At 43.7% G+C, this 24,682-nt stretch overlaps 1 protein-coding gene across 5 annotated transcripts in view; it reads right to left on the bottom strand.

The window, feature by feature from the left end:
- The window catches only part of MYO5A (myosin VA), a 194,425-nt gene that overhangs the window by 18,823 nt on the left and 150,920 nt on the right, over positions 1 to 24,682 (bottom strand). For 2 of the 5 annotated variants that reach the window (XM_060178247.1, XM_060178251.1), the window contains 6 exons: positions 20,788 to 21,015; positions 16,707 to 16,807; positions 15,571 to 15,651; positions 12,935 to 13,133; positions 8,100 to 8,174; positions 394 to 487 (listed from right to left, as the gene is read on the bottom strand). In XM_060178247.1, the coding sequence (XP_060034230.1) occupies positions 394 to 487; positions 8,100 to 8,174; positions 12,935 to 13,133; positions 15,571 to 15,651; positions 16,707 to 16,807; positions 20,788 to 21,015 (778 nt within the window). The remainder of the gene's footprint in view (positions 1 to 393; positions 488 to 8,099; positions 8,175 to 12,934; positions 13,134 to 15,570; positions 15,652 to 16,706; positions 16,808 to 20,787; positions 21,016 to 24,682) is intronic. The other 3 variants (XM_060178248.1, XM_060178249.1, XM_060178250.1) reach the window with 3 other exon arrangements.

Below are 24,682 nucleotides of genomic sequence, written 5' to 3'. Positions count from 1 at the left end.
TGTACTAGAAACTATTCTATGCATTAAACATTGTAACTTATTTAATCATTACAAATTCTGTCAAGAGGATATTATTATTCCAGAGGAAACTGAGGCACAGCAAGTCTCAATAACAGCAACTTGTCCAGTATCAGAAGACTAGTAGTAGAGCCAGGGTGTGAAACCAAGAAGCTTGGTACCAGAACCCAGGTCCTTACCCTGTACACTGGACATGAAGTGCTGTCTTCTTTTGTTATTGTGATAATATTCCCCCACCTAACAATGAAAATTTCCACTCTGTAGAGGTAAGGTTTGATGAAAATCATCTTTGCTTCTGTACCCAGTATTTGCATTACAGACTTCTACTAGGTTACTAGTAAAACAACAGTGTTTCATACAAACATATTTAAGTACCTTCTAGTTCACCAATTTTCTTGGCAAATACTTTCAGCTGTTTTTTCAGCTTCCGGACAGTCTTATCTTGTTTCTCAAGTTGTTCCATTAAATCCTAAGTAACATATACACAAAACAAAAAGGTGAAAACAGGCCTTCTAAAATGCACAGAAGAAAAGCAGCACAAAAGCAGAGAAACAGCACTGTTAGTTTTATATAAAAGCTGGTGGGTAGAGCCACCACCTAGCTGAAATTGACAGGCTTTGGAAACAGCTCTTATAAAAGCCATGTATTAAAATAACAACGCAGTAAGATCCTTTACAGTGTGATGGAGAGCGGGCTCACTGGGGACTTTTTGTCAGTTGACTTCGTAAGAGTAAAATTTCAATTGCTATTTTATTTTATTATTATTATTTTTAACCAAAGCACTGCTCAGTTCTGGCTTATGGTGGTGCAGGGGACTGAACCTGGGACTTTGGAGCCTCAGGCATGAGAGTCTCTTTGCATAACCATTATGCTATCTACCCTCTGCCCTCAATTGTTATTTTATTTTATTTATTATTATTATTATTTATTTATTTATTAATGAGAAAGATAGGAGAGAGAGAGAGAGAAAGAACCAGATATCACTCCGGTACGTGTGCTGCCGGGGACTGAACTCAGGACCTCATGCTTGAGAGTCCAATGCCTTAGTCACTGCACCACCTCCCGGACCACTCAATTGTTATTTTAAAGGGGAATAAGCAAAATAAATTTTGATGAATACAGGAAAAGATCTGTGTGCAGTTTTAAGGATGACTTAACTAGTAAGTTACATTTAATTAATTAATTTATAGTCAGTGGGATTATTGCTGGGGCTGCATGACTCTATTGTTTTTTTTCTTCTTCTAGACAGAAAGGAGACATACTGCCACACTGCTCCACTACTAATGGAGTTCAACTCATGTGGTGGCCTAGGGCTCAGATGCAAGTCCTTGCATAAGGTGACGCATATGCTGCACTGGTGAGCACCCTGCCAGCCTGCTCTCGTCACTCATTTACTTAGTTACTTAATTTCTGGCCATTTCTAATTGGCACCACAGCGTGTGTGCAGTACTGTCTTTATGAGACTTGGTCTCTGGAAATGTTAAAATCAGCCCTATGATTAAAGAGAAGAAGCTTCAGGAGTTATTTTTCCTTAGCCGGTCCTTGTGCTTCGTACCTCGTGCGCTTAACCCGCTGTGCTACCACCCGACTCCCGAGGAGTTATTTTTCTTTTAGACAGAGGGTGAGAGAGAGAGAGAGAGAAGGAGAGACAGAGACAAATAAGGTGAGACCCTACAGCACTCTCCTCTCTTGTGAAAGGAGAGAGGGAGAGACAAGAGACAAAGAAGGTGAGACCCTACAGCACTCTCCTCTCTTGTGAAACTGCCCCATATAGGCGGCTTGTGGCTCAAGCCCTGGTTTTTGTGTATAGCATGTGGTGAACCACCTCCTGGCCCTAGAAACTTTGGGAATTAAAAGGTAAGTTGGAAATACAGCCACAGAGAATATGCATAATTAGCCCCCCCAAATCTCATAGAGACAAAAAAGGTACAAGTGGCAGAACCAAGATGGAGGGCCAGGGAGGATCTGCTATTACGTTCTCACACAACAGCAGAAAAGGTATACCAGGATATGAACTAATCCTCATAGGAACAGGTGTGAAGCCCAGAGGATCATACTTCCACACCAGTAGACAAAATGGCCCGAATTCAGGCAGTGAGGACATAGAGAGATGTCCTCTATCAAGAAAGAAGTCTCACCACATAATGACAAGCTGCAACAAGAAAGGTATCACTAGGGAGCCCCGTGGTAGCACAGCGGGTTAAACGCAGGTGGCGCAAAAGCGCGAGGGGCATAAGAGTCCTGGTTCGAGCTGGCCCAGCCCCTCCCCACCTGCTGCAGGGGCGTCGCTTTACAGGCGGTGAAGCAGGTCTGCAGGTGTCTCTCTTTCTCTGCCCGTCTTCCCCTCCTCTCTCCATTTCTCTCTGTCCTACCCAACAATGATGACATCAGTAACAACAAGTGCAACGATAATAAAGGCAACAAAAGGGAAAATAAATAAATATTTTTAAAAAAAGGCATCACTAGAGTGTGGGACTTTAGTCCGGAGGAGCAGGGGGAGGGTTGTACCAAACTCCTACCTTCCCAGTACTATCACAAACATATTTCACAACATTTTAACAGAAGGCCAAAAACTATAGGCCACAAACAGGTAAGACTAAACAGAATCACCATCCTGACCTTTACACCTACACTGAAAGCAGCCCCTGTGGATTCAGTCTCCATAGTAACAGACACTGGGGCCAAATTCCAGGAGGAAAGCTTCACCCATCCCTAGCTAACAGCAGATTAGCTGGGACTCATGGGTGCTAGCTTCTGACAGACAAGCAACCTAGGACTAGTCAGCCCACACCTGGCTGCTAGCAAGTACCCCAGAGTGCTTGCTCCCAAAGTGTCTACCCTTGCCGACTCACATGCAGCCGACTCACATGCAGCCGACTCACATGCAGCCGACCGTCTCCTGCTAACCCCACAGTGTGTGTTCAGTCCCAGCCTCCTTCCAGATTTGGACACTTACCCATTGCCCAGGCCTCCTCAAACACAGATCTCTGGCCAAGACTGCCATGGTAAAGTAATGTATAAAGTTAATAGCAAATATTTGCAGCAGTTTTATTTTTTTTTGAAATCTATAAATTAAAAGTCTAACCTCTCTTCATCTTCTGGTGTTTGTAAAAGTCCTGAGAGCAGGGGCTAGGCAGTAGTGTAGTGGGTTAAGGGCACACGGTGCAAAGTGCAAGGATCCCACTTCGAGCCCCCGGCTCCCCACCTGCAGAGGGGTCGCTCCACAAGCGGTGAAGCAGGTCTGCAGGTGTCTATCTTTCTCTTCCCCTCCCTGTCTTCCCCTCCTTCCTCTATTTTTCTCTGTCCTTTCCAGCAACAGTAATAACAACAAGGGCAACAGAATGGGAAAAGTGGTCTCTCTCCATGAGCAGTGGATTCATAGTGCAGGCACCAAGACTCAGCAATAACCCTGGAGGCAAAAAAAAAAAAAAAAGTCCTGAGTTTTAAGTCTTTTATGACCACTGCCTATCTCTTTAGTCTTTTGTATACTCAACTGCGAATCATTGGTCAACCTTTCTTTGTGTATAAGAGGGAAATTCTGCTAAGAATTTTGCCCCAAAGTTGTAGCATGAGCTAATTCTGGATTGGCACTAATAAACTCTGTTCTCCTGCATCCCAGGTGTTGTGGCTTTAGTTAGGATTCTCCCATTTACACTGGGACACCAAAGTATGATGAGGAGACAGAAGATATTACCCATACTGATAGGTCAAAGAGAACCTCAAGAAAACCCTGCATTCTACAAAGCTACTGAATGTAGCTAACGAAGACTGCCAAGCACTGGCCCTAATGACATGTCCTAAAATAAGGAGATCAATGGAGGAGAAACTAAAAGTCAGAGAAACATTCAAACGTATGATGGCTGAATTAAAAAACTCAGTAGATGGTCCACGAGGCAGTACAGTGGGTAAAGCACTGGACTCTCAAGCATTATAATATCTCAAGACATTATAAGAGAGTTATGGGCCAATGTTAAGGAAGAACATTCCCATCATAAGAGTTAAAGAATGAGAAGAGATACAGAGTCAGAGGGCAGGCTTTTTTTTTTTGCCTCCAGGGTTGTCGCTGGGGCTCAGTGCCTGCACTACGAATCCACTGCTCTTGGAGCCCACCTTTTCCCTTTTGCTGCCCTTGTTGTTTAACGTTGTTGTTATTACTACTGTTGTTGTTGTTATTGCTGTCATTGTTGTTGAACAGGACAGAGAGAAATGGAGAGAAAGACCTGCTTCACCACCTGTGAAGCGACTTCCCTATAGGTGGGGAGCCGGGGTCTCTAACCCGGATCCTTACGCGCTGGTCCTTGTGCTTTGCGCCACGTGCACAACCCAGTGTGCTACCACCGGCCCTCAGGGGTGGACTTCTTACTTGAACTAATAGTAACCAAGAACTTCCTCACACTGAGATAGACACTCAGACCAAGGCAGTTCTAAGAGCTTAAAATAAACCCAAATTGATGCACAAGCATATTATCATTAAAATGGAAAGGATATAAAACAGAATCTTAAATGCAGCAGGAGAAGATAAAGACAATCTTTATGGGAACTCCCATAAGATTACCTGGTTACTTAACATAAAGTCTAAAGGCCAGGAAGAGCTGGCAGGATATATTTAAATTTCCCATGGAAAAGATGTCCATCCAAGGGGGTCCGGCAGTGGCGCACTGAGTTAAGCACACATAGTAGGAAGCTCAATGCCCTGAGCAAGGATCCTGGTTTGAGCCCCTGGCTCCCCACCTGCAGGGGGTCACTTCACAAGCAATGAAGGAGGTTTGCAGGTATCTATCTTTCTCCCTATCTCTGCTCCCTCTCAATTTCTCTCTAACCTATCCAGTAAAATGGAAAAAAAAAAAGTCCATCTAAGAATAATTCAGCTTTGAATAAATGAAGACTTTATTCCCTTTTGTTGCCCTTGTTGTTTTATTGTTGTAGTTATTATTGATGTCACTGTTGTTGCATAGGACAGAAAGAAATGGAGAGAGGAGGGGAAGACAGAGAGGGGGAGAGACAGACACCTGCAGGCCTGCTTCATCGCCTGTGAAGTGACTCCCCTGCTGGTGGGGAGCAGGGGGCTCGAACACGGATCCTTAAGCTGGTCCTTGCACTTCACGCCATGTGCGCTTAACCCGCTGCACTACTGCCTAAGTCCTGATGAAGAGACTTTTATGGACAAACAACAGTGAAGGGCTTGGCAGTGGTACACCTGGCTGAGCACACGCTACCATGCACAAGGACCCAGGTCCAAGCCCCTGGTCACCAGCTGCAGTGGGGGAAAGCTTCATGAGCAGTGAAGCAGTACTGCTGGTATCTCTCTTATCCCTCTTTATCTCTCCCTCCCCTCTCAATTTCTCTGTTCTATCCAATAAGCAAAAAGCAACAACCATAGGAATTCAATATCAACAAAATAGCCTGACAGGGAGTCGGGCGGTAGCACAGCAGGTTAAGAGCAGGTGGCAGAAAGCGCAAGGACCAGAGTAAGGATCCCGGTTCGAGCCCCCAGCTCCCCACCTGCAGGGGAGTCGCTTCACAGGCGGTGAAACAGGTCTGCAGGTGTCTTCCTCCCCCTCCATTCCTCTCTGTCCTATCCAACAACAAGGACATCAATAATAACTACAACAAGGGCAACAAAAGGGAGTAAATAAATCAATAAATATAAAATAAAATAAAATAAAATAGCCTGACAAGTGCTAAAGGACTTATAGAAAAGGAAAATACTGAATAACTGAGGCTGGGTGGTGGCATATATGGCTGAGTGCACACATTACCATCCACAATGACCCAGGTTCAAGCCTCCAGTCCCCACCTGCAGGGAAAAGAAGTCTCATGAGTGATGAAGTGCTGCATGTTGAGGATCTTCATTTCCCCCCCTCCCTTTTCACCTCTAATTCTTTCTGTCCTACAAAGTAGAAAATGAAAGAAACAGAGGGGGAAGGGAGGAAGGGAATACTGAATAATCTCAGCTATATAAGTTATATAGAAAAACAAAGCAAGGAGCCAGTGAAAGCAAACCTTTATATTCAAAGTGAGTACAAAGTGAGGTTCCCTAGGGGCCACGTAGTGGTGGGCCTGGTTGAGCCAGGAATCTGGGTTCGAGTCCCAGTCCTCACTCGCTGGAAGAAAGCTTCATGGTGAAGCAGCACTATAGGTGTCTCTCTGTCTCCCCCCTTCCTCTTGATTTTTGGCTGTTTCTATCAAATAAATAAAGATAATTTAAAAAAAAACCAGAAGTGAGGTTTTGCAGGGTCTTTGGATGCAGTTGGGTTGCAAGAGTGGAGGAGATCCAACAGTTTAGTGGGGGGATATTGTACTACAGTGGGGGGTGTGGTGCGATAACAAACTCTGAAAAGATCAGAAGTCATACTTCCGGAAGGCAGCTATGCTCACCATTAGATCGCCAAGACATTTTGGAAATTGTATTACTGAAACATGTAGTCCTAGAAGACAATTCCTATCTCAAAAACAAAAAAAAATAGGTTAAAGAAGAAAAGGGAGTGATTTGTGCAAAAACAAGAAAATAAAACCCAGACATTTAGAGAAGGGGTTTTAAAATCTTTGACATATGCTCTCTATTTAATTAAGAATTTTCAGGGCCAGGCAGTGGCGCACCTGGTTAAGTGCACACATCACAATGTGCAAGACCCCAGATTCAAGGCTCTGGTTCCCACCTGTAAGGGGAAAGCTCCGTGAGTGGTGAAGTAGAGCTGCAGGTGTCCCTCTGTCTCTTTCCCTCTCTATTTCCCCCTCAATTTCTCTCTGTCTCTATCCAATAATAAATAAATAAAAATATTTTAAAAATTCTCTCAAATGATGAAATCATATTGCAGAGGGATAGGGCTACCTGACATGACCCTACCTCTAGGTAGATATGAGCTGACCTGAATTTCATAAATTGGATTCTGCAAAATACTCTTAGTATTATTTGCAAGGACTGTCTTCATAAGGCACATTTAAAATGTTAGAAACTGAACTTCAAAGAAAGGACAATGAAAAGCCCCTTTGCTCACAGCCCCCTTAGTCTCAGTGCAAACATGCCAGTTTCAGATCTGACAGAGAGCCCGTCCCGATCCCAAAGGCCAGATGACTGGTGGCTTCCAGACCCCAGTCTGTTTATACTGAAACCTACATTGTACTTTTCCAGAAACAGACAAGACAGACATTTCTACCCCCTTTCTACCTGCATAGATAGTTTTTAAAGCAATGGGAGGGAGAGAGGGATCTAAGCATTGCCCCTGCCTCCAGTGTACTCCAGATAGTATTTTTTCTCCCTTCCTTCCTTCCTTCCTTCCTTCCTTCCTTCCTTCCTTCCTTCCTTCCTTCCTAAGATTTTATTTATTTATTCATGAAGATAGAAGAAGAGAGAGAGAAAGAACCAGACACCACTCTGGTACAAGTGCTGCCGGGGATTGAACTCAGGACCTCATGCTTGAGAGTCCAGTGCTTTATCCACTGCACCACCTCCTGAACCACCAGACAGTATTTTTTCAAAGCCTTTCCAAAAGTAGGTGTGGCAGTTCTGTCTTTGCACATCACCAGATAGCAGGTCCCAAGAATAGCAAGCCCACAATTAGCTTCAATGGCGGTTAAAGATTAAGGATGATAGCTAAAAGATTAAGATTTAAGAAAAAATTAGATTATAGCAGATCAAGAGTTTAGAAGGGCAACGAATGAGTAATATCTGTGGTTATTATTCAGATTGTATAGGAGAAAAATATTTAAAATACAAACATTCATTTATTCTCCAGATTAGACAGGGCTTATTTAGAAAATACATCAAAGATTAAATGGAAATAGCTGGCGGCATCTCAAAGTGTTCTTTTGTGCTTCTTGGATTTAACCTTTCAAATCACGGTCTGCTTCCATCACACTGTAAGCTTAGTGTTAATAACAACACAAAGGTGACAATGGACACAGGACACAGAGGTGATAGAGGTGACACCACTGGCTAAAAAACAGCTGTGGGGAGAAACAGGTTTTGTGAGCGATCTTCAAGAGCTTCCCTGGGCAGGAGCAGGTAGTAGTGTGCTTTTCAGCTAGAGAAGGCTAGAAGTCGCAAGAAAGACAACAGAAATGCATCTTGATTTACATACAATCATCCGTCTGTAAAGTGAAATCCGATATGACTGATACTTCTTAGGGTCATCTGCATATAATTCCTCAAAATACTGAAAAAATAGGCATAATGGATATTTGTTTTTTTCTCTGCCTGAGTAGAATACCACCTCCTAGCAAATCAACTTTAAAATACTTCACAGTACAAAAGTGCAGCTGTTCATATTCAGAATGCCACCTCCTAGCAAAATCAACTTTAAAATACTTCACAGTACAAAAGTGCAGCTGTTCACATTCAGAAGGCTGATATATATACTTGCCACTGCCCTCTGATCTTCCCAGTATAGATGACTCTACTTTTATATACACTTATTTTCCTGTTTAGAAAATTATTTTGGGGGATGGTGAAGTGGTGCACTGGCTGAACACACATATTACAATGCGCAAGCACCCAGGTTTGAGACACCAGTCCCCACCTGCAGGGGGAGAGCTTTGCAAGTGGTGAAACAGTGTTGCAGGTGTCTCTCTGTCTCTGTCTCCCTTACCCTCTCAATTACTGATTATCTCTACCCAATAAATAAAATGAGACAAAATTTAAATTATTTTTTAACCAAAGCACTACTTGGCTCTGGCTACTTGCTTGTGGTGGTGCTATAGACGGAATTTGGGGCTTTGGAGGCTCACACATGATGTCTTTTTTTTTTAACCAGAGCACTGCTCAGCTCTGGCTTATGGTGATGTGCAGGATTGAACTTGGGACTTTGGAGCCTCAGGCATTATAGTCTGTTTACATAACTATCATGCTATCTACCTGCCCATGAATGTCTTTTTGCATAGCATGGGCATAAACAATTTCACATGTTTAGGGGAAACAGGTTAGAGCCAGGAAACTGTCATTTTGCAGGCAAACAGAGTAGTGGTCCACACTCTTTAGATGAGACTGCCACTAAACTCCCATCTATGAGTTGCTAGACTTTTCTGCATGGGGCATCGGTGGCAAGTGTGGGGACGGTAAGTAAAAAGCATCTGAGAATGGCACTGTTGCACTCCGGTATGAAGCTGGGAAGGCTGGTGAGAAGCTGTGTGCTTTCCTTCCCCAAAAGGCAGCACAGGAGAGGCCTGTGAAGCAGTCACTAGACAAGGAAGAAAATCATCTCTGTGTTTATGTTGGAGGGTGGGTGGATAGGTGGATTATGCAGGATAGACTTGCCTAGGCCCACTGTTGCTTTAATGTCCTGAATCCATCCTCCTGAATTAACAGTCTGTAGAGGAGGGGTACTGTCCAATAACTTGTAGGGCTGACTTACAACTCAGACAGATGCACTGAACGGACTCTGCCAGCATACAATTTGGGGCCTTAGTCTATGCTTGAATTAACTATAAAAGCTGTCAAAAAAATCAATGCTATAGACAAGGTTGCCAGGGAAATGTTTGATCAACTCAGTTTAAAAAGCTATGGGAAGGGGTCGGGTGGTGGCGCACCTGGCTGAGCGCACATGTTACAGTGCACAAGGACCCAGGTTTGAGCCCCCAGTCCCCACCTGCAGGGGGAAGCTTCACAAGTGGTGAAGCAGGGCTGCAGGTGTCTCTCTGTCTCTGACTCTATCTCCTCCTTCCCTCTCAATTTGTTTCTATCCAATAAATAAATAAATAAATAAATGTAACAACAACAACAAAAAGTTATGGGAAAACGGTCTCTGAGACTCTGAGAAGTGGTATCTGTTGTCTGTTGTTGAACTTTGGTGGTAGGTGCAGAACCCCTGTAATCTTATAAACTACATATGCAGCTCTGGAAGTCAGCCGCTCAGAACACCTGAACACCAAATACCACAGGGCTAAACTTCTTAGGCAGGAGCTCAGGTTGAAGTGGGTGGCAGCACTCATATTCCCTTGTCAGGAGAATGGCAAAAATATATACCAAGAAGTGAGTGGGGAGTCGGGCTGTAGCGCAGTGGGTTAAGCGCAGGTGGTGCAAAGCGCAAGGACCGGCATAAGGATCCCGGTTCGAACCCCGGCTCCCCACCTGCAGGGGAGTCGCTTCACAGGCGGTGAAGCAGGTCTGCAGGTGTCTTTCTCTCCCCCTCTCTGTCTTCCCCTCCTCTCTCCATTTCTCTCTGTCCTATCCAACAACGACAACAACAATAATAACTACAACAATAAAACAACAAGGGCAACAAAAGGGAATAAATAAATAAAATAAATATTCAAAAAAAAATTAAAAAAAAAAAAAAAGAAGTGAGTGACCCAGAAGAAAACATTGTAAGAGGCAAGAGAGCTGGAACCCATGCCAGCCCGTTCTCTCCTGATTTTAAAAGCAGCTGAGAGGCAGGAAGACAGGATGCTTTGTGAGAAGACTTCATTTGTAGTACTAAGCAGTATTACTAAATAAAGTCTCTTCACACAAAGGACTGAAGTGCAGAATCATGATTTTCTCTGCAGCACTGCACGGATGGCAGACAACTTCTGCTCATTTTCACACTTTTATCATCTTTAGTTCATGCTTATACTTTGTAAGGCAGTCATTAAGAAGCACAGATGCCTGTACTGATTAACTGTACTATTCAGTGTATTTGTCACATATTGTTAAGCACATCTATCGAGCCTTAGGCATCAAAGCATTCACTGTTAGTTTAATTTAGGCAACAATACAGTTGAGAATCATAAAATCAGTATTTCGAGAATATCCAGAAGATTTTTCTACCCACAGTGATATTTTAGTGACTGTAGAGAGAGTCTAGACACTGCCTACCTCTCCTAGCCTCACAAAGGAGTATCGGGTATCGCTTCTCGGCCTTTTGGCTAAGTTCAAGCGTAGGAGAATCAGGCAGAACACTGCCCTCAGAGGACAGAGACTGGGAAGCATTTTGAAATCTAGCCCCTAGAAGAGCTCCTTCCTTACCCTTCTGTGACAATGGAGACTGGCTCAGGCTTTGTTCTAGGGAGAGGGGTACGGTCCTGTGGCAGGAAGGACTGTGGGAGACAGATCAGCCGGCTTCTCTGCTCCTCCCAGCCCTATGAAAAGGCAGACATTCTGCAAAGTAGAGGGTCTGCTCGGAGTTAAATAAACTCCGACCTTGGGTTGTGCAATGAAATAAGTTTCCCCTTCCTGCAAAAGCTGGTGTGAGTATTTGGCTTCCTACGGCATCTACAATTCTAGTGCACCCTTATTTTCTTTTAATACCTTTGGGGCTTGCTTCTAATTAATATAAAGGATGGCTGAACAGATGATAGTAGCAGGTATCTGTAGGGCTGTTAAAAGAGCTCACCTGGGAGTCGGGCAGTAGCGCAGCGGGTTAAGCGCACGTGGCGCAAAGCGCAGGGACCGGCGTAAGGATCCCGGTTCGAGCCCCCGGCTCCCCACCTGCAGGGGAGTCGCTGCACAGGCGGTGAAGCAGGTCTGCAGGTGTCTGTCTTTCTCTCCCCCTCTCTGTCTCCCCCTCCTCTCTCCATTTCTCTCTATCCTATCCAACAGCGATGACATCAATAACAATAATAATAACTACAACAACAATAAAACAACAAGGGCAATAAAAAGGAATAAATAAATATTTAAAAAAAAAAGAAGAAACTTCCCCCATGCCTAAACCCATGTCTCTGAGTAAGGCAAAGTGCACATTCTACTTGGTTAGAGGCTCCACTACAATGTAGGTTTCACACAGAAATGTGAAATTATGTGTCTGGGCGGTGGCTCAGTATGTGGAACAAAGAATTTATAAGTGTTTGGTCCCAAGTCTGAGCTCAGGCACTGTATATGCTCTGGTTCCCATTTACTCTTTCTTTCATAAATGGAATTATAACTTTTCAGTGACTCTTACTTAATATATTTATCAAATTTTAAGTATATATATAAAAATCTTTACATCTATACTAAAAGTTAGATGACAGAAATATTAGAAAATATTTTCTGGGCGGAGGGTAGATAGCATAACGGTTATGCAAACAGACTCTCATGTCTGAGGCTCCAAAATCCCAGGTTCAATCTCACGCACCACCATAAACCAGAGCCAAACAGTGCTCTGATAAAAATGAATAAACAGTGGTCCGGGAGGTGGTGCAGCAGATACAGCGCTTGACTCTCAAGCGTGAGGTCCTGAGTTCAATCCCCAGCAGCACATGCACCAGAGTGATGTCTGGTTCTTTCTCTCCTCCTATCTTTCTCATCAATAAATAAATAAAATCTAAAAAAATAAGCAAATAAAAAATAAAATAAAAAAAATAAAATGAAATAAAAAGATACTATTTTTCTGAAAAAGGAAAAATAATCCTGGCTTCTCTGCCAGTGTTCAGAATCTAGGGTGGGGGAGTCTCCTTATTCACTGTATACGTTTTGGTAAAGAGGGTAAAAAAATGTCTAATCCGAATCCTGATGCCCCTTCTCTCAGACCCAGGAGCGCTAGCTGATATAAACCAAAAAGCCTGTGCCTGGTTCTCCCAATTGCTTTCCCTGGTCATAACTCTAATCCCACTTGGGGATGGGCATAGCCTTGGGCTACTGGTGGCTATGTGAGGACTACAGGGAACCCAAGAGGCTAGGGAGCCTCTTTCCTGACACCCACATAATGATGCTGCCGGAGTGGAGGACATGCGAGTCTACAGGGCACTGAGGACCAGTGAGGAGCATGTAACCATCTTCCAGAGCCTTCTGACGAGGCTGAGAGTATTCACACAGTCAGGAGTCTTCTGTGAGAAGCCAAACCCCAACATGCGTCATTTTCATTACCACCACTGTCAGCACACTGCCCTTTGCCTGTCTCTGCTGGAGTAGGAGGTGATGAGTGGGGGTAGCAAGCTTTCTCAAGCCAGGAAAGGACACTGGCTCAAAGTCAAGCCAGGGCCTCCCTCTAGAGAACAAGAGCCCAGGCCCCCTGCTTACTAGGTTCTCATTGGTCAGCCGTGTGATCTCGTGCTGCAGGCTGGCCTCAATGCGGGCCTCTGGGGGCAGCTGCAGGTTCTGGGCTAGCAGCTGCTGCTGCCGGTTGTTCTCCTCCTTCAGGCTCTGAATCTCCCCACGGAGGGACTCAGCCTCATTCTCATGGCTTCTCTTCTGCGACTGCAGCTGGGATTCCAGGAGCCTGCAAAGAAGCCACAGAAAGTGTGAGTGACGTCTGGGTAGGAAGGAGGCCTCATGTTCACTTGTAAGGGCAAGAAGTGTAGGTAAGGGGGTCAGACGGAAGCGTAGTGGGTTAAGTGCATGTTATCCGAAGTGCAAGGACCGGCACAAGGATCCCGGTTTGAGCCCCTGGCTTCCCTCCTGCAGGGGGGTCACCTCACAAGCAGTGAAGCAGGTCTGCTGATATCTTTTTCTTGCCCTGTCTTCCCCTCTTTCGATTTCTCTCTGTCCTATCCAACAACATCATCAATAACAATAACAATAACATCAACAAGGGCAACAAAAATGGGAAGAAATGGCCTCCAGGAGCAGTGGATTGGTGGTACAGGCACCGAGCACCAGCAATAACCCTGGAGGCAAAAAAAAAAAAAAAAAAAAGAAAAAGAAATGTAGGTGATCTTTACTTTATTATTATTTTTGAAGACTTGCTCGCTAGTGATAAATATAGTCAAAGACACCACTCTGTTACATAAGATGCTGGAACTGAACTCAGGGCCTCCTGCTTGTGAGCCAAGTGCTCTAGGCACTGTGCTACGTCCTGAGCAAAACCAGGGCGGTATTTAGTATCTGTGTAACTACTGAGTCGGTTCAAATCAAAGGAACAAGGGACAGAAATGGAAGCCAGTGCTCTCAATCTGTGATTTTCTTCTCTCTCCCCATGAAGAGACCCATAACAGAATCCTAAGAAGACAAAGTTTTAAAACAAAAATGTCAGCAACCAACACAGTGACTGCTGAATCTCTGAGTGAACGAAGAAGTCAGCTGTGCTTGTGAGCAGACTAAGGCACTGCGAGCAAGCACATCAGAGAAAATATATCCTGACTTAGGCTTTCCCTTTATCTTCTACACTCACATCCTTCTCAAATACAAACCAGAGTTAGGATTAGACATTAAAGTGATAAGAAGAAAAAGGGGGTTGGGCAGTGGCATATCTGGTTAAGCACACATAGTACTATGCAAAAGGGTCCGTGTTCCAGCCCCAGCTCCCCACCTGCACGAGGACACTTCACAAGTGGTAAAGCAGGTCTCTGGTGTTTACCTTTCTCTTTCTCTGTCCCTCCCTTTCTCAATTTCTCTCTGCCCTAGCGCATAAAATGGAAAAAGAAAAGAAAAGAAAAGAAAAGATGGCTGCCAGGAGCAGTGGATTCTGAGAGGCACCAAGGAAGAATGAAAAGAAGGAGAAGACATTTTCTTTTATTCTAATCTTCTTGGTTTCCAATAGCTGGGTTAAACTTATTGACATCATCTCAGATTTTGCTAATAGCGGATCAAAAATATTTAAGTGATTACAAATTTATTACAATTATAATTATTTTTACTGGATATGGACAGAGAAAATGAGAGGGGAGGAGCAGGAAGAAAGGAAGAGAGCGAGTGGTTTGGGAGGTGGTGCAGTGGATAGAGCACTGGACTTTCAAGCATGAGGTCCTGAGTTCAATTCCCAGCTGCACATGTACCAGAGTGATGCCTGGTTCTTTCTCTCTCTCCACCTACCTTCATGAATAAGTAAAATCTGAGAGAAAGGGAGGGAGAGGGAGGAGGAGAGGGAGTGAGGGGGAAGAAAGAGAAAGAGAGAGAGAGACCTGTAGCCCTGCTTCATCACTTGTAAAGTTTTCCCCCTGTAGGTGGGGCCAAGGGCTTAACCTGGGTCCTTGTGCACTATAATGTGTGCACTTAACCAGGAGTGCCACCCCTGGCCCCCTGTGATTAGAACAAAGAATAAGCAGAAGTCCCTTGATATAATATATATTTAATCACTAACCTGTTATTTTTGTGATATTTTTAATTGACAAATATTACTAGAACAGATGAATGTCTGTTAAAAAGCTGTTGCTGTTTCAATTTTATTTGTTTTTCTCTAGGTCTATTTAATAACACACTGAGTTTGGGTAATTATTTGAACAACCCAGGAAATTCTTCTGATTTGCTGTTATACAAGTTCGTATTTACAACAGCCACACAGGATGCTATAGCCTGTACTTAGTGTTTCTGTTGGCAGTAAGATGATAACGGACCAGTATGTAGATACACTGCCACAGGCACATATGCTCCTTAGGCTGACACTTATTTCAAATAGTGAGCTAACAGTTATTAGCCACGACTATAGTGGTGTGGGCTCTAGTTCAAAGACTCTGCTTTTTTCCCAAATCCCACCAACTTTATGTCTGAAGGGATCTTCACAAAGTTCCTGCCTACATTTATGGGCGGCACTCAATCTTCTTTTCACCATTAATCTATTTTAGTTGGAAGAAGTTTTTAAGAAAGTCCTTTGATACTGCTTTAAATTTGACTGGAATCTGCCCATGAATACAATTAATGCACACAAGAAATAGAGCAGGTAAACCAGGAGGGCACTGTTAGTAAGAAAACACTCAATAACATTCATCCACAAATATAACCTGTTGGCTTGTTTTAAGCCTTCATAAACCAGCCACAGCTCTCCATCCTCATTCAACTCACGGCAATCCATAGCAGACGGTCTTCCATGCAAAAGGAATAATGCAAAACACAAAGGGATACATAGGGTGGTAATGAGATGATGATGTCAGCACATGGTATTTCAATACTTTGTCAGTAGGCTATCTTTTTAAATTAATTACAGGTGGCTTTAAGACATTAACACAAAAATATTTTTTAGTGATTTTTAAGAGAGTAACATGCAACATCACACATAAATGAGTAGAAATTAAATCAAACATCTAGAGCTATTTTTTTATATTTATTTATTTTCCCTTTTGTTGCCCTTGTTTTTTTATTGTCGTAGTTATTATTGTTGTTATTGATGTCATCGTTGTTGGATAGAACAGAGAGAAGAGGAGAGAGGAGGGGAAGACAGAGAGGGGGAGAGAAAGACAGACACCTGCAGACCTGCTTCACTGCCTGTGAAGCAACTCCCCTGCAGGTGGGGAGCCGGGGGCTCGAACCGGGATCCTTACGCCGGTCCTTAGGCTTAACCCGCTGCGCTACTGCCCGACTCCCCCAGAGCTATTTTTTTTAATGTGGTGTTGAGGAATGAATCCAAGGCCTCATATATGTGACACCACTGAGTTCTGTCTTCAGTTCAACTTCAGTTCTGTATTTGAAAGAGAGAAAGCACTACTCTGAGGTGCCCTTGGCACTATGTTGCATCCACGGAGTGCTAGGGCCGCATGCACAGTAAGGAATGCTACCACCCGAGTCATTTCCTGGGCCTCAGTGTCTCACTGAATTCAAGCTACAGTTGTCTCTACAGACCTTCAAAAATAATCATCTTGAATAACAACTGCAAGGGACTGCCAAGACAGTCAACAGAAAATGCCTGATTTTCTTCGGAAGGCATAAACTCTGAATATACAGAAACAGATCCCCTGACATAAAGAACATTCCCCCCAATCCTGCTTATCAACAATGCTTACTTTACTAGTTATAAATGAGATTTTAACTGGGAATACGTTGGGAATCTTCGCCTTCCCTTAAACATCAGGTGTCTATAAGGTTGACTTTATGAGTAAAAATCAGTATGATCAAATTAACATAAGTAAAAGTATCATCTTACCTATTTGTTTCTTTCAAACCAATATACGCTTGAGCTATTTCACCTTTGTCTTTCATTTTCTGTACATCTTCTAGAAGGAATGTAGACTCTGTCATTGTGTTCTGAAGGGAGAAATGACACGTTTCTGCATAAAGATTCAACTCAAAAGCTTTGCATCACGTACAGCCCATTTCTCTCCTCTAGAGCAGTGAGCAGGCCCCCACCACAGTGTTAGGCCAGCCCCATGAACTTCAAAGGGCAAGTGCAGCTAAGAACAAGGGGCTCCTTCAGACTCCCTGCGGAGAGCCCCCAGCACTCTACTACAAAGTACTATTATTACACTGGAAATAAAATCACTGCTGGGCTGTGTGAATGTTTTATATTACACAAAACACCTATGTGTATGTATGGATATATACAGGTACACACACACGCCTTATATACACAATGCATGATATACAGTACTAGAATAGCAACTAGACAAGAACACCAGGCAGCTACTTAAGACTGCACAAAAATCTCTCTTTCCTATACTTCCAGAGCAGCTGTAATAAAACAAAGGTCTCACTAAAGAACTAAGCCTGACTTAGTGCTTTTTTTTTTTTCTTCATTGAAAATTCAGTACAAAAACCAGTACGTTGTTCAGATGATATAATTCAGCAATGATCATTTTTTCCCTCACATTTTCAGATGTATATGAATGGGAAGAATTTAGTTCCTTGAAGATGCCTACCATCTGCTGCTATTCATTTCCCCTCTATTAGAGCCCAGCACTGTTTCATAAGCTTCTGCAATAAACATCTGACAGGTCAGAATTACTAGTGACACTATAAAAAAAGAACTTTCCCATTAACATTTTAAATTCCTTATTAACTTTTCCTTTTGGGTCTCGTATGCTTGACAACCATTGTAATTTCAAACTTTTAGTTAATGAGTTAATTTGATTCAATAAACTAATCCAGGAAGACCTTTAGCTTGGTAGTCAGTTCTTTCCTGGCTTTCCTTAAGCAGAAGTGTGTCTGCATCACCAGCATTAGCAAGTGCCTGACTTGTTGCTCAAAGCAGTCTTCCCCAAGTCAGTGAGCAGAATTCTGAAAGGGCTGCCGCTCAGTGCATATGAAAACCACTGCCTTTCCGTGAGGTGTGTACTCAGCACTGCAGACTCTTCCCTCTCTCTTGGCCAACAAACCCACAGCTGCTAGAAATGGGAGCATTTAAATGAACTGTGTTCCCACCTGCAGGAGGAAAGCTTCATGAGTGGTGAAGCAGTACTGCAGGTGTCTCTCTGTCTCTCTCCCTCTTTATTGCACTCTTCATCTCAATTCATGGCCGTTTATATTCAATAAATAAAGACTAAAAAAAATTAAATGTACTGGGGGAGCCAGGCTGTAGCGCAGCGGGTTAAGCACATGTGGCGCAAAGCACAAGGACCAGTGTAAGAATACCAGTTTGAGCCCCGGCTCCCCACCTGCAGGGAAGTCGCTTCACAAGCGGTGAAGCAGGTCTGCAGGTGTCTGTCTTTTTCTTCCCCTCTACTCTCCATTTCTCTCTGTCCTATCCAACAATGACAACGATAATAACTACAACAATAAAACATCAAGGGCAACAAAAGGGAATAAATAAATAAAGTAAATATTAAAAGAAAATTAAATGTACTTAAGGGCTCCCTGTGCTTCCGTCTGTGAATGGCTTACTGGGACTACTAGTGATTCACCGAGCTGAGGACAGATCAGAAATGATGGAGGCCACTCCGAGACCCAGACCGAGCCTGCCATATACACTACTTCCCCACTGACTTTCTCAAAAAGTTGGCATCAAATAGATTTTTTTTTTTCCCCCTTTGGCAGAGTGGAAGTATTGCACTTGTGTGATTTCATCACTTACTTCACTTTTTAATTCAGACAGAGTAAAAAGAGTGAGAGAGACAGAAGCAGAGACATCACAGCATGGGTACATCCCTCAGTGCCACGGCACTTCCTAAATGGTGCCAGGACTTGAACCTGGGCTGAGTACATGGCAAGGGGTACCCCCTACTGAGTGAGCTACCCACTCTGCACCCTCCCCCAAAGTAGACTGGGTGGGCAGAAAGCATCAATTGCATATGTTGGCGGTGGTGCTAGGGGGAATCTGTGATCGAAAATTAGGATTAAATAGGCCTATTTACTAAACATTTTTTAAGCTTCAATAATTACCTTGTCATCCTGAAAACCGTAAGTCAGCCAGCACAAAGAAAGACATGGAGGAAACAATACACTCTGAGTTACATAAATAAATTCCATGGCATCCCCATCATAACAGGTAGAAATGTTAATCATAGAAGCAACCATGAACCGTCTCTCCTAACACTAACTATATAAATGAGTATCCGTGGGACTTCGGTCCCTCAGAGGAGCTGTGGAGTGACGTGCCTCTGACTAGCTCTGACCAGAAACTGAGACAGTCAGCATGTGGCCCATGCAAGGTCCACTGCTCCTGGAGGCCACCTTTTCCCTTTTGTTGACCTTGCTGTTTATCATTGTTGTTGTTGCTGTGGATAGGACAGAGAGAAATCGAGAGAGGACGGGAAGACAGAGGGGGTGAGAGAAAGACAGACACCTGCAGACCTGCTTCACCTGCAGACCTTAGGCTGGTCCTTGCGCTTCGTGCCACGTGCGCTTGACCTACTGCGCGACCTTTCATGCTACTGCATGGGCCTCAATTGCTGCATGGTGATGGGCAGAGACATACAACAGGTTTTAAGATTCTCATAATTTCTAATGAGAAATTATGGTGTCTAACACCAAATGACAAGGGACCTGCAGCTCACCACAACAAGGTGGTGCTAGGACCCCGGTTACCCAGGGGGAGGAAGAACTTCAAAGGGCCAGTGACACCTTCTAGCACGAGTCCTTCTGAAATAATCACTTATTAACCCCCTACCTCCTATTGCTTCCCTGGTTAAACAAAATCTCCAAAACAGGTGAAAATCACTTTTTTATTAGCTTCCTCTCTGATCTCATTTCTAACTTTTGCAGTTAAACAGACAATTTCAGTAAATAACCATAAAGTTGCAAGATGATTTATGTATTTTTTCATTTAGTGTAATTTTATTTATCTATTAGCTCCAGTTTCAGGAAAGAGAAACTGATACAAAACTCTATTAGTTTCAGGTGTGTGACATAACAATTTGATACCTGTGTATGCTGTGAAATGACCACATAGTAATTCTAGCTGACATCTTCCCTCACAAAGAACTTTATTTTAATCAAGATTTATTGTAGCCAGATCACTGGGAAAAGAGTAATGTTAAAAGTTCTTTGTTCATGAGTGAGAGATAAAACTTTGAAGATCATTTTGTATTTTGCTTGCTCTTTGTTAATTCCAGTGGATACTTAAACCAGTTTTGAAACAACCTTGATATCTTAAAAGAGATGATGGTAGTGTGGCCGACTAAACGTGCTCACTCAAAGTGTCTGTATCGTTGTACTTTGGAGGGGAAGGACAGGGAGAGTGTGGCCGACTAAACATGCTCACTCAAAGTGTCTGTATCATTGTACTTTGGAGGGGAAGGACAGGGAGAGTGTGGCCGACTAAACATGCTCACTCAAAGTGTCTGTATCATTGTACTTTGGAGGGGAAGGACAGGGAGGGTGTGGCCGACTAAACATGCTCACTCAAAGTGTCTGTATCATTGTACTTTGGAGGGGAAGGACAGGGAGAGTGTGGCCGACTAAACATGCTCACTCAAAGTGTCTGTATCATTGTACTTTGGAGGGGAAGGACAGGGAGAGTGTGGCCGATTAAACGTGCTCACCAAAGTGTCTGCGTCGTCGTTGTACTTGGAGGGGAAGGACAGGGAGAGTGTGGCCGACTAAACGTGCTCACTCAAAGTGTCTGCATCGTTGTACTTTGGAGGGGAAGGACAGGGAGAGTGTGGCCGACTAAACGTGCTCACCAAAGTGTCTGCGTCGTCGTCGTACTTGGAGGGGAAGGACAGGGAGAGTGTGGCCGATTAAACGTGCTCACCAAAGTGTCTGTGTCGTCGTTGCACTTGGAGGGGAAGGACAGGGAGGGGGAGAGGCCGGCCTTCAGACACGCCCTTCAGGCCCTGGCTCATGCTCACCTTGGGCTGGATGGCTTCTTTCTGGCTCACCAGCTGAGATCGTAAGATGAGGACTTCCTCCTTGCGGACATCCAGCTCCTCGCTCACGGAGGCCAGCTGCTCCATGAGGACTCGGTAGGCTGGAGCGCCTGGGGCTGTCACCTCAGGGGCACTTTTCTCACTCAGGGCTTTCCGCAACTCATTTAGTTCATTCTTCAGTTTCTTGTTTTCTGATTCTAGTTCTTGACGCTGCATGAAAAGACAAAGAAATGCATACTGCTTCCATCCTCAGCTTTACACAGGAATGCTCATCTTCCCCGAGGTGGTAGAAGAATTAGGTTGTGACAGACTGTCAGGCCATGTTTGGGAAGGTAGCTCAGAGGTCTGAATGTATTCGGCAGATGTATGACATCCCAGCTCTGATATCTGGTAGCATATATCAGTGCTCTGGTCTGTCTCTCTGCCTCCCACAAATAAATATAAGTAAATTTTAAAGAAGAGATGATTAGGAGCTACTCTAAAGAAGGGCTTTCTAGATAATGTTGGGAATACTGTTTTGCAAATTATAGAAATCTGTTATCAAGCAGAACTGACCAACAGGAATGGGAATCAGTTTCATCAAGCCAAATTCCAGAACCAATTTTTTTTTTTCCACCTAGGCCTGCCAAAGGCCTACTCACAGGACTGGGGGGTCTCCAAGATCTTCTCAGGAGAAGTCAGCAATGAACCGTGCAGTGACTGCAAGCCCTCACTCCCTTGAGGTTGTTCTGTGGGCTCCTCTCCTCTCAGAGGTTGCCTGTGGGTCTGCTATCATAAGCTGACTCCACGTTCAAACACAAACCCTTAGTAAAAAGCTCACTTGGAAATTAACTGGTCTCTTGTTAGTTTCCACTGTATGAGAGACTATGAATTTTTTTTAAAAAATTATTTATTATTAGAAAGAGATAGAGAGAAATTGAGAGGGGAGGGGAGATAGAGAGGAAAAGAGACAGAGAGACACCAGCAGCCCTGCTTCACCACTCATGAAGCTTCCCTCCTGCAGGTGGGGACCAGGGGCCTGAACCTGTGTCACTGTGCGCTGTGATGTGTGTGCTCAACCAGGTGCGCCACCACCTGGCCCCCACAGACTACAAATTCAAGGTTGATGACATTATTACTCAAGTTTTTACTGAATGTATCTTGGATAAATTCTTTTAAAAATGATTTAATTATTGGTGACTTGGTCTTGACTGGTAATAATTCAGGAGAGGTCATCTAGTCTGGCAAAGATATAATATGCCTATTGCTCATTATTCCACCTTTCCTCATTATTTCTCTCATGTTATAATAGTGTGGTGAATTAAAGCACCTCAAAAAATCTTTCTTCTCAGGAGTCGGGTTGTAGCACAGCGGGTTAAGCACAGGTGGCGCCAAGTGCAAGGACTGGCATAAGGATCCCAAGGATCCCGGTTCGAGCCCCCGGCTTCCCACCTGCAGGGGAGTCGCGTCACAGGCAGTGAAGCAGGTCTGCAGGTGTCTGTCTTTCTCTCCCCCTCTCTGTCTTCCCCTCCTCTCTCCATTTCTCTCTGTCCTATCCCACAACGAGGACAACAAGAATAACTACAACAATAAAACAACACGGGCAACAAAAGGGAATAAATAAATAAATACTAAAAAAAAGATCTTTCTTCTCATTCCATGCAAGAGTCTGTAGGTTGACTGAGAGTTACATAATCTACCCTTGACCTGGCTGAATGTGACTCCAAGTTGCAAGCAGCATTCAAGTCTCTCTTGTGTGCCTTCCTTCTTCCATATGCAGTAACTTTCCATTGTCCAAGATTAATGGGTCCGCATTTAATGTGAACATGCAGGGTCAGGCGCTCTGCTAGGACTATAGCAAATATTTTCCAAGCAGTAAGTTATTGTAAGAGGGCACATTATTCTACACTGAGAAAAAGAAAGATAGTTCTAAAAACTCAAGGCAAGACTTAGAACGAAGTAACATTTAACTTTAGCTAGGACACTGAGCTTGTGTATGCAGAAAGGAAAGAAACTACATAGGCAAGATTGGCAATTATTGCTAAGGGTCTTGAGCACAAAATTATGACAATGATCCTATGCACACTGCGCAACTAACTCTTGTAAGTGGCTATTATTTTTTGAATTTCAGATCTTAGAGCTCAACATCTTCCTTAAATTCAATAGTGACAAATCCTTGTGGAGAACTTTTATGGTTGATGTGGTGATTTACATACACATACGAGAATCTGAAACTGTACTTTTACTTTTTAAAAATTTAGAAACATGGGGCCAGAAGGTGGTGCACCTGGTTGAGCCCATGTTAGAATGTGCAAGGACCTAGGTTCAAGTCCCCGGTCCCCACCTGCAGGGGGAAAGCTTTGCGAGTGGTGAAGCAGGGCTGCAGGTGTCTCTCGGTCTCTCTCTCTCTCCCTATCACCTTTCCTCTTGATTTCTGCTTCTATCCAATAAATAAAGGTAATAAAAAATTTAAAAAAATTAGAAACACAAAATTAAGTTTGTGTAAATACAAATTAAATTACAAATAAAAAATTTCCTTCTCCATCCCTCCTACCCTCCCCTCTTCCTCTCTCTCTCTTCCTGCCACCAGGGTTATCACTGGGGCTTATCATCCTACCATTCCTAGTGGGCATTTTTCCTTTGCATTTTACTTGGAAGAGGGCTAGTGGCTTACAGCACAGCTGTCTATAAAGGAGCACAATTGCCCAACTCCACACGATGAATGTCTGCAAAATACTCTTACCCTCAACCCAGGGCCCAAGCCCCTTCCCCCAAGCTCCTCTCCCTCCAAGTTCCCTCTCCCAATCTCCCCTAGTCATTTGCTTGGGTGCAGTATGCCGGCCCTAGTGCAAGATTCACTTGGTGTTCTCCCTTTCTGACACTATCTATCTATCTCCCCACTTCCACCTACATGTGAGGTCATCCAGTATCATCCCTCTCTTCCTGACTTATCCCACCCAGCAATCTTTCTTCAGGTTTTACCCAAGGTGAGGCAGAGATTGGGATTTTAGAGTCTCTGGTCTGATATCTAGTTGGCCATGTTCACCATCACTGGTCATGCCACTCTGCCCACTGTGCCCTCCCTTTTCCTATATATTTGCTTTCTACTTTAGCTAATTCTTGTGTTACTGTTTATTCTATTTATACCACTAGTCACCTCCTTTAGAGTTAGAGTTCCTTTGCTTCTTTTCACATAGGCCTCTTTTCAGTAATTCTTGTAAGGCAGTACTACTGGAAGTGAATTCTTTCAGTTTCCTCAAGTTTGGGAAGATTTTAGTTTCTCCATATTTGAAGGATAATTTGGCAAGATAGAGTATTTGTTCTTGGCAATTCTTATCTTTTATACTTCGAATATGTCATTCCACTCCCTTCTTGCCTTGAGGGTTTATAAGAAACTTGATGATGGGAATTGGGTGGTAGCGCAGCAGGTTAAGCGCAGGTGGCGTAAAGCGCAGGGACCGGTGTAAGGATCCTGGTTTGAGCCCCTGGCTCCCCACCTGCAGGGGAGTCACTTCACAGGCGGTGAAGCAGGACTGCAGGTGTCTGTCTTTCTCTCCCCTTCTGTGTCTTCCCCTCCTCTCTCCATTTCTCTCTGTCCTATCCAACAATGATATCAATAACAACAACAATAAAAAAACAAGGGCAACAAAAGGGAATAAATAAATAAATATTAAAAAAAAATAAATTTGATGATGAACCGGAGGCATCACACTCCCAGATCTCAAATTGTATTATAGGGCCATTGTCATCAAAACTGCTTGGTACTGGAACATAAACAGACACACTGACCAGTGGAATAGAATTGAGAGCCAAGAAGTTAGCCCCCACACCTATGAATACGTAATCTTTGACAAAGGTGCCCAGACTATTAAATGGGGAAAATAGAGTCTCTTCAACA

This window comes from Erinaceus europaeus, chromosome 18, assembly GCF_950295315.1.
Source record: "Erinaceus europaeus chromosome 18, mEriEur2.1, whole genome shotgun sequence".
Classification (NCBI taxonomy): Eukaryota; Metazoa; Chordata; class Mammalia; order Eulipotyphla; family Erinaceidae; genus Erinaceus; species Erinaceus europaeus.
Note: the sequence above shows the minus strand (reverse complement) of the source record. Positions and strands in the feature narration are given on the sequence as shown.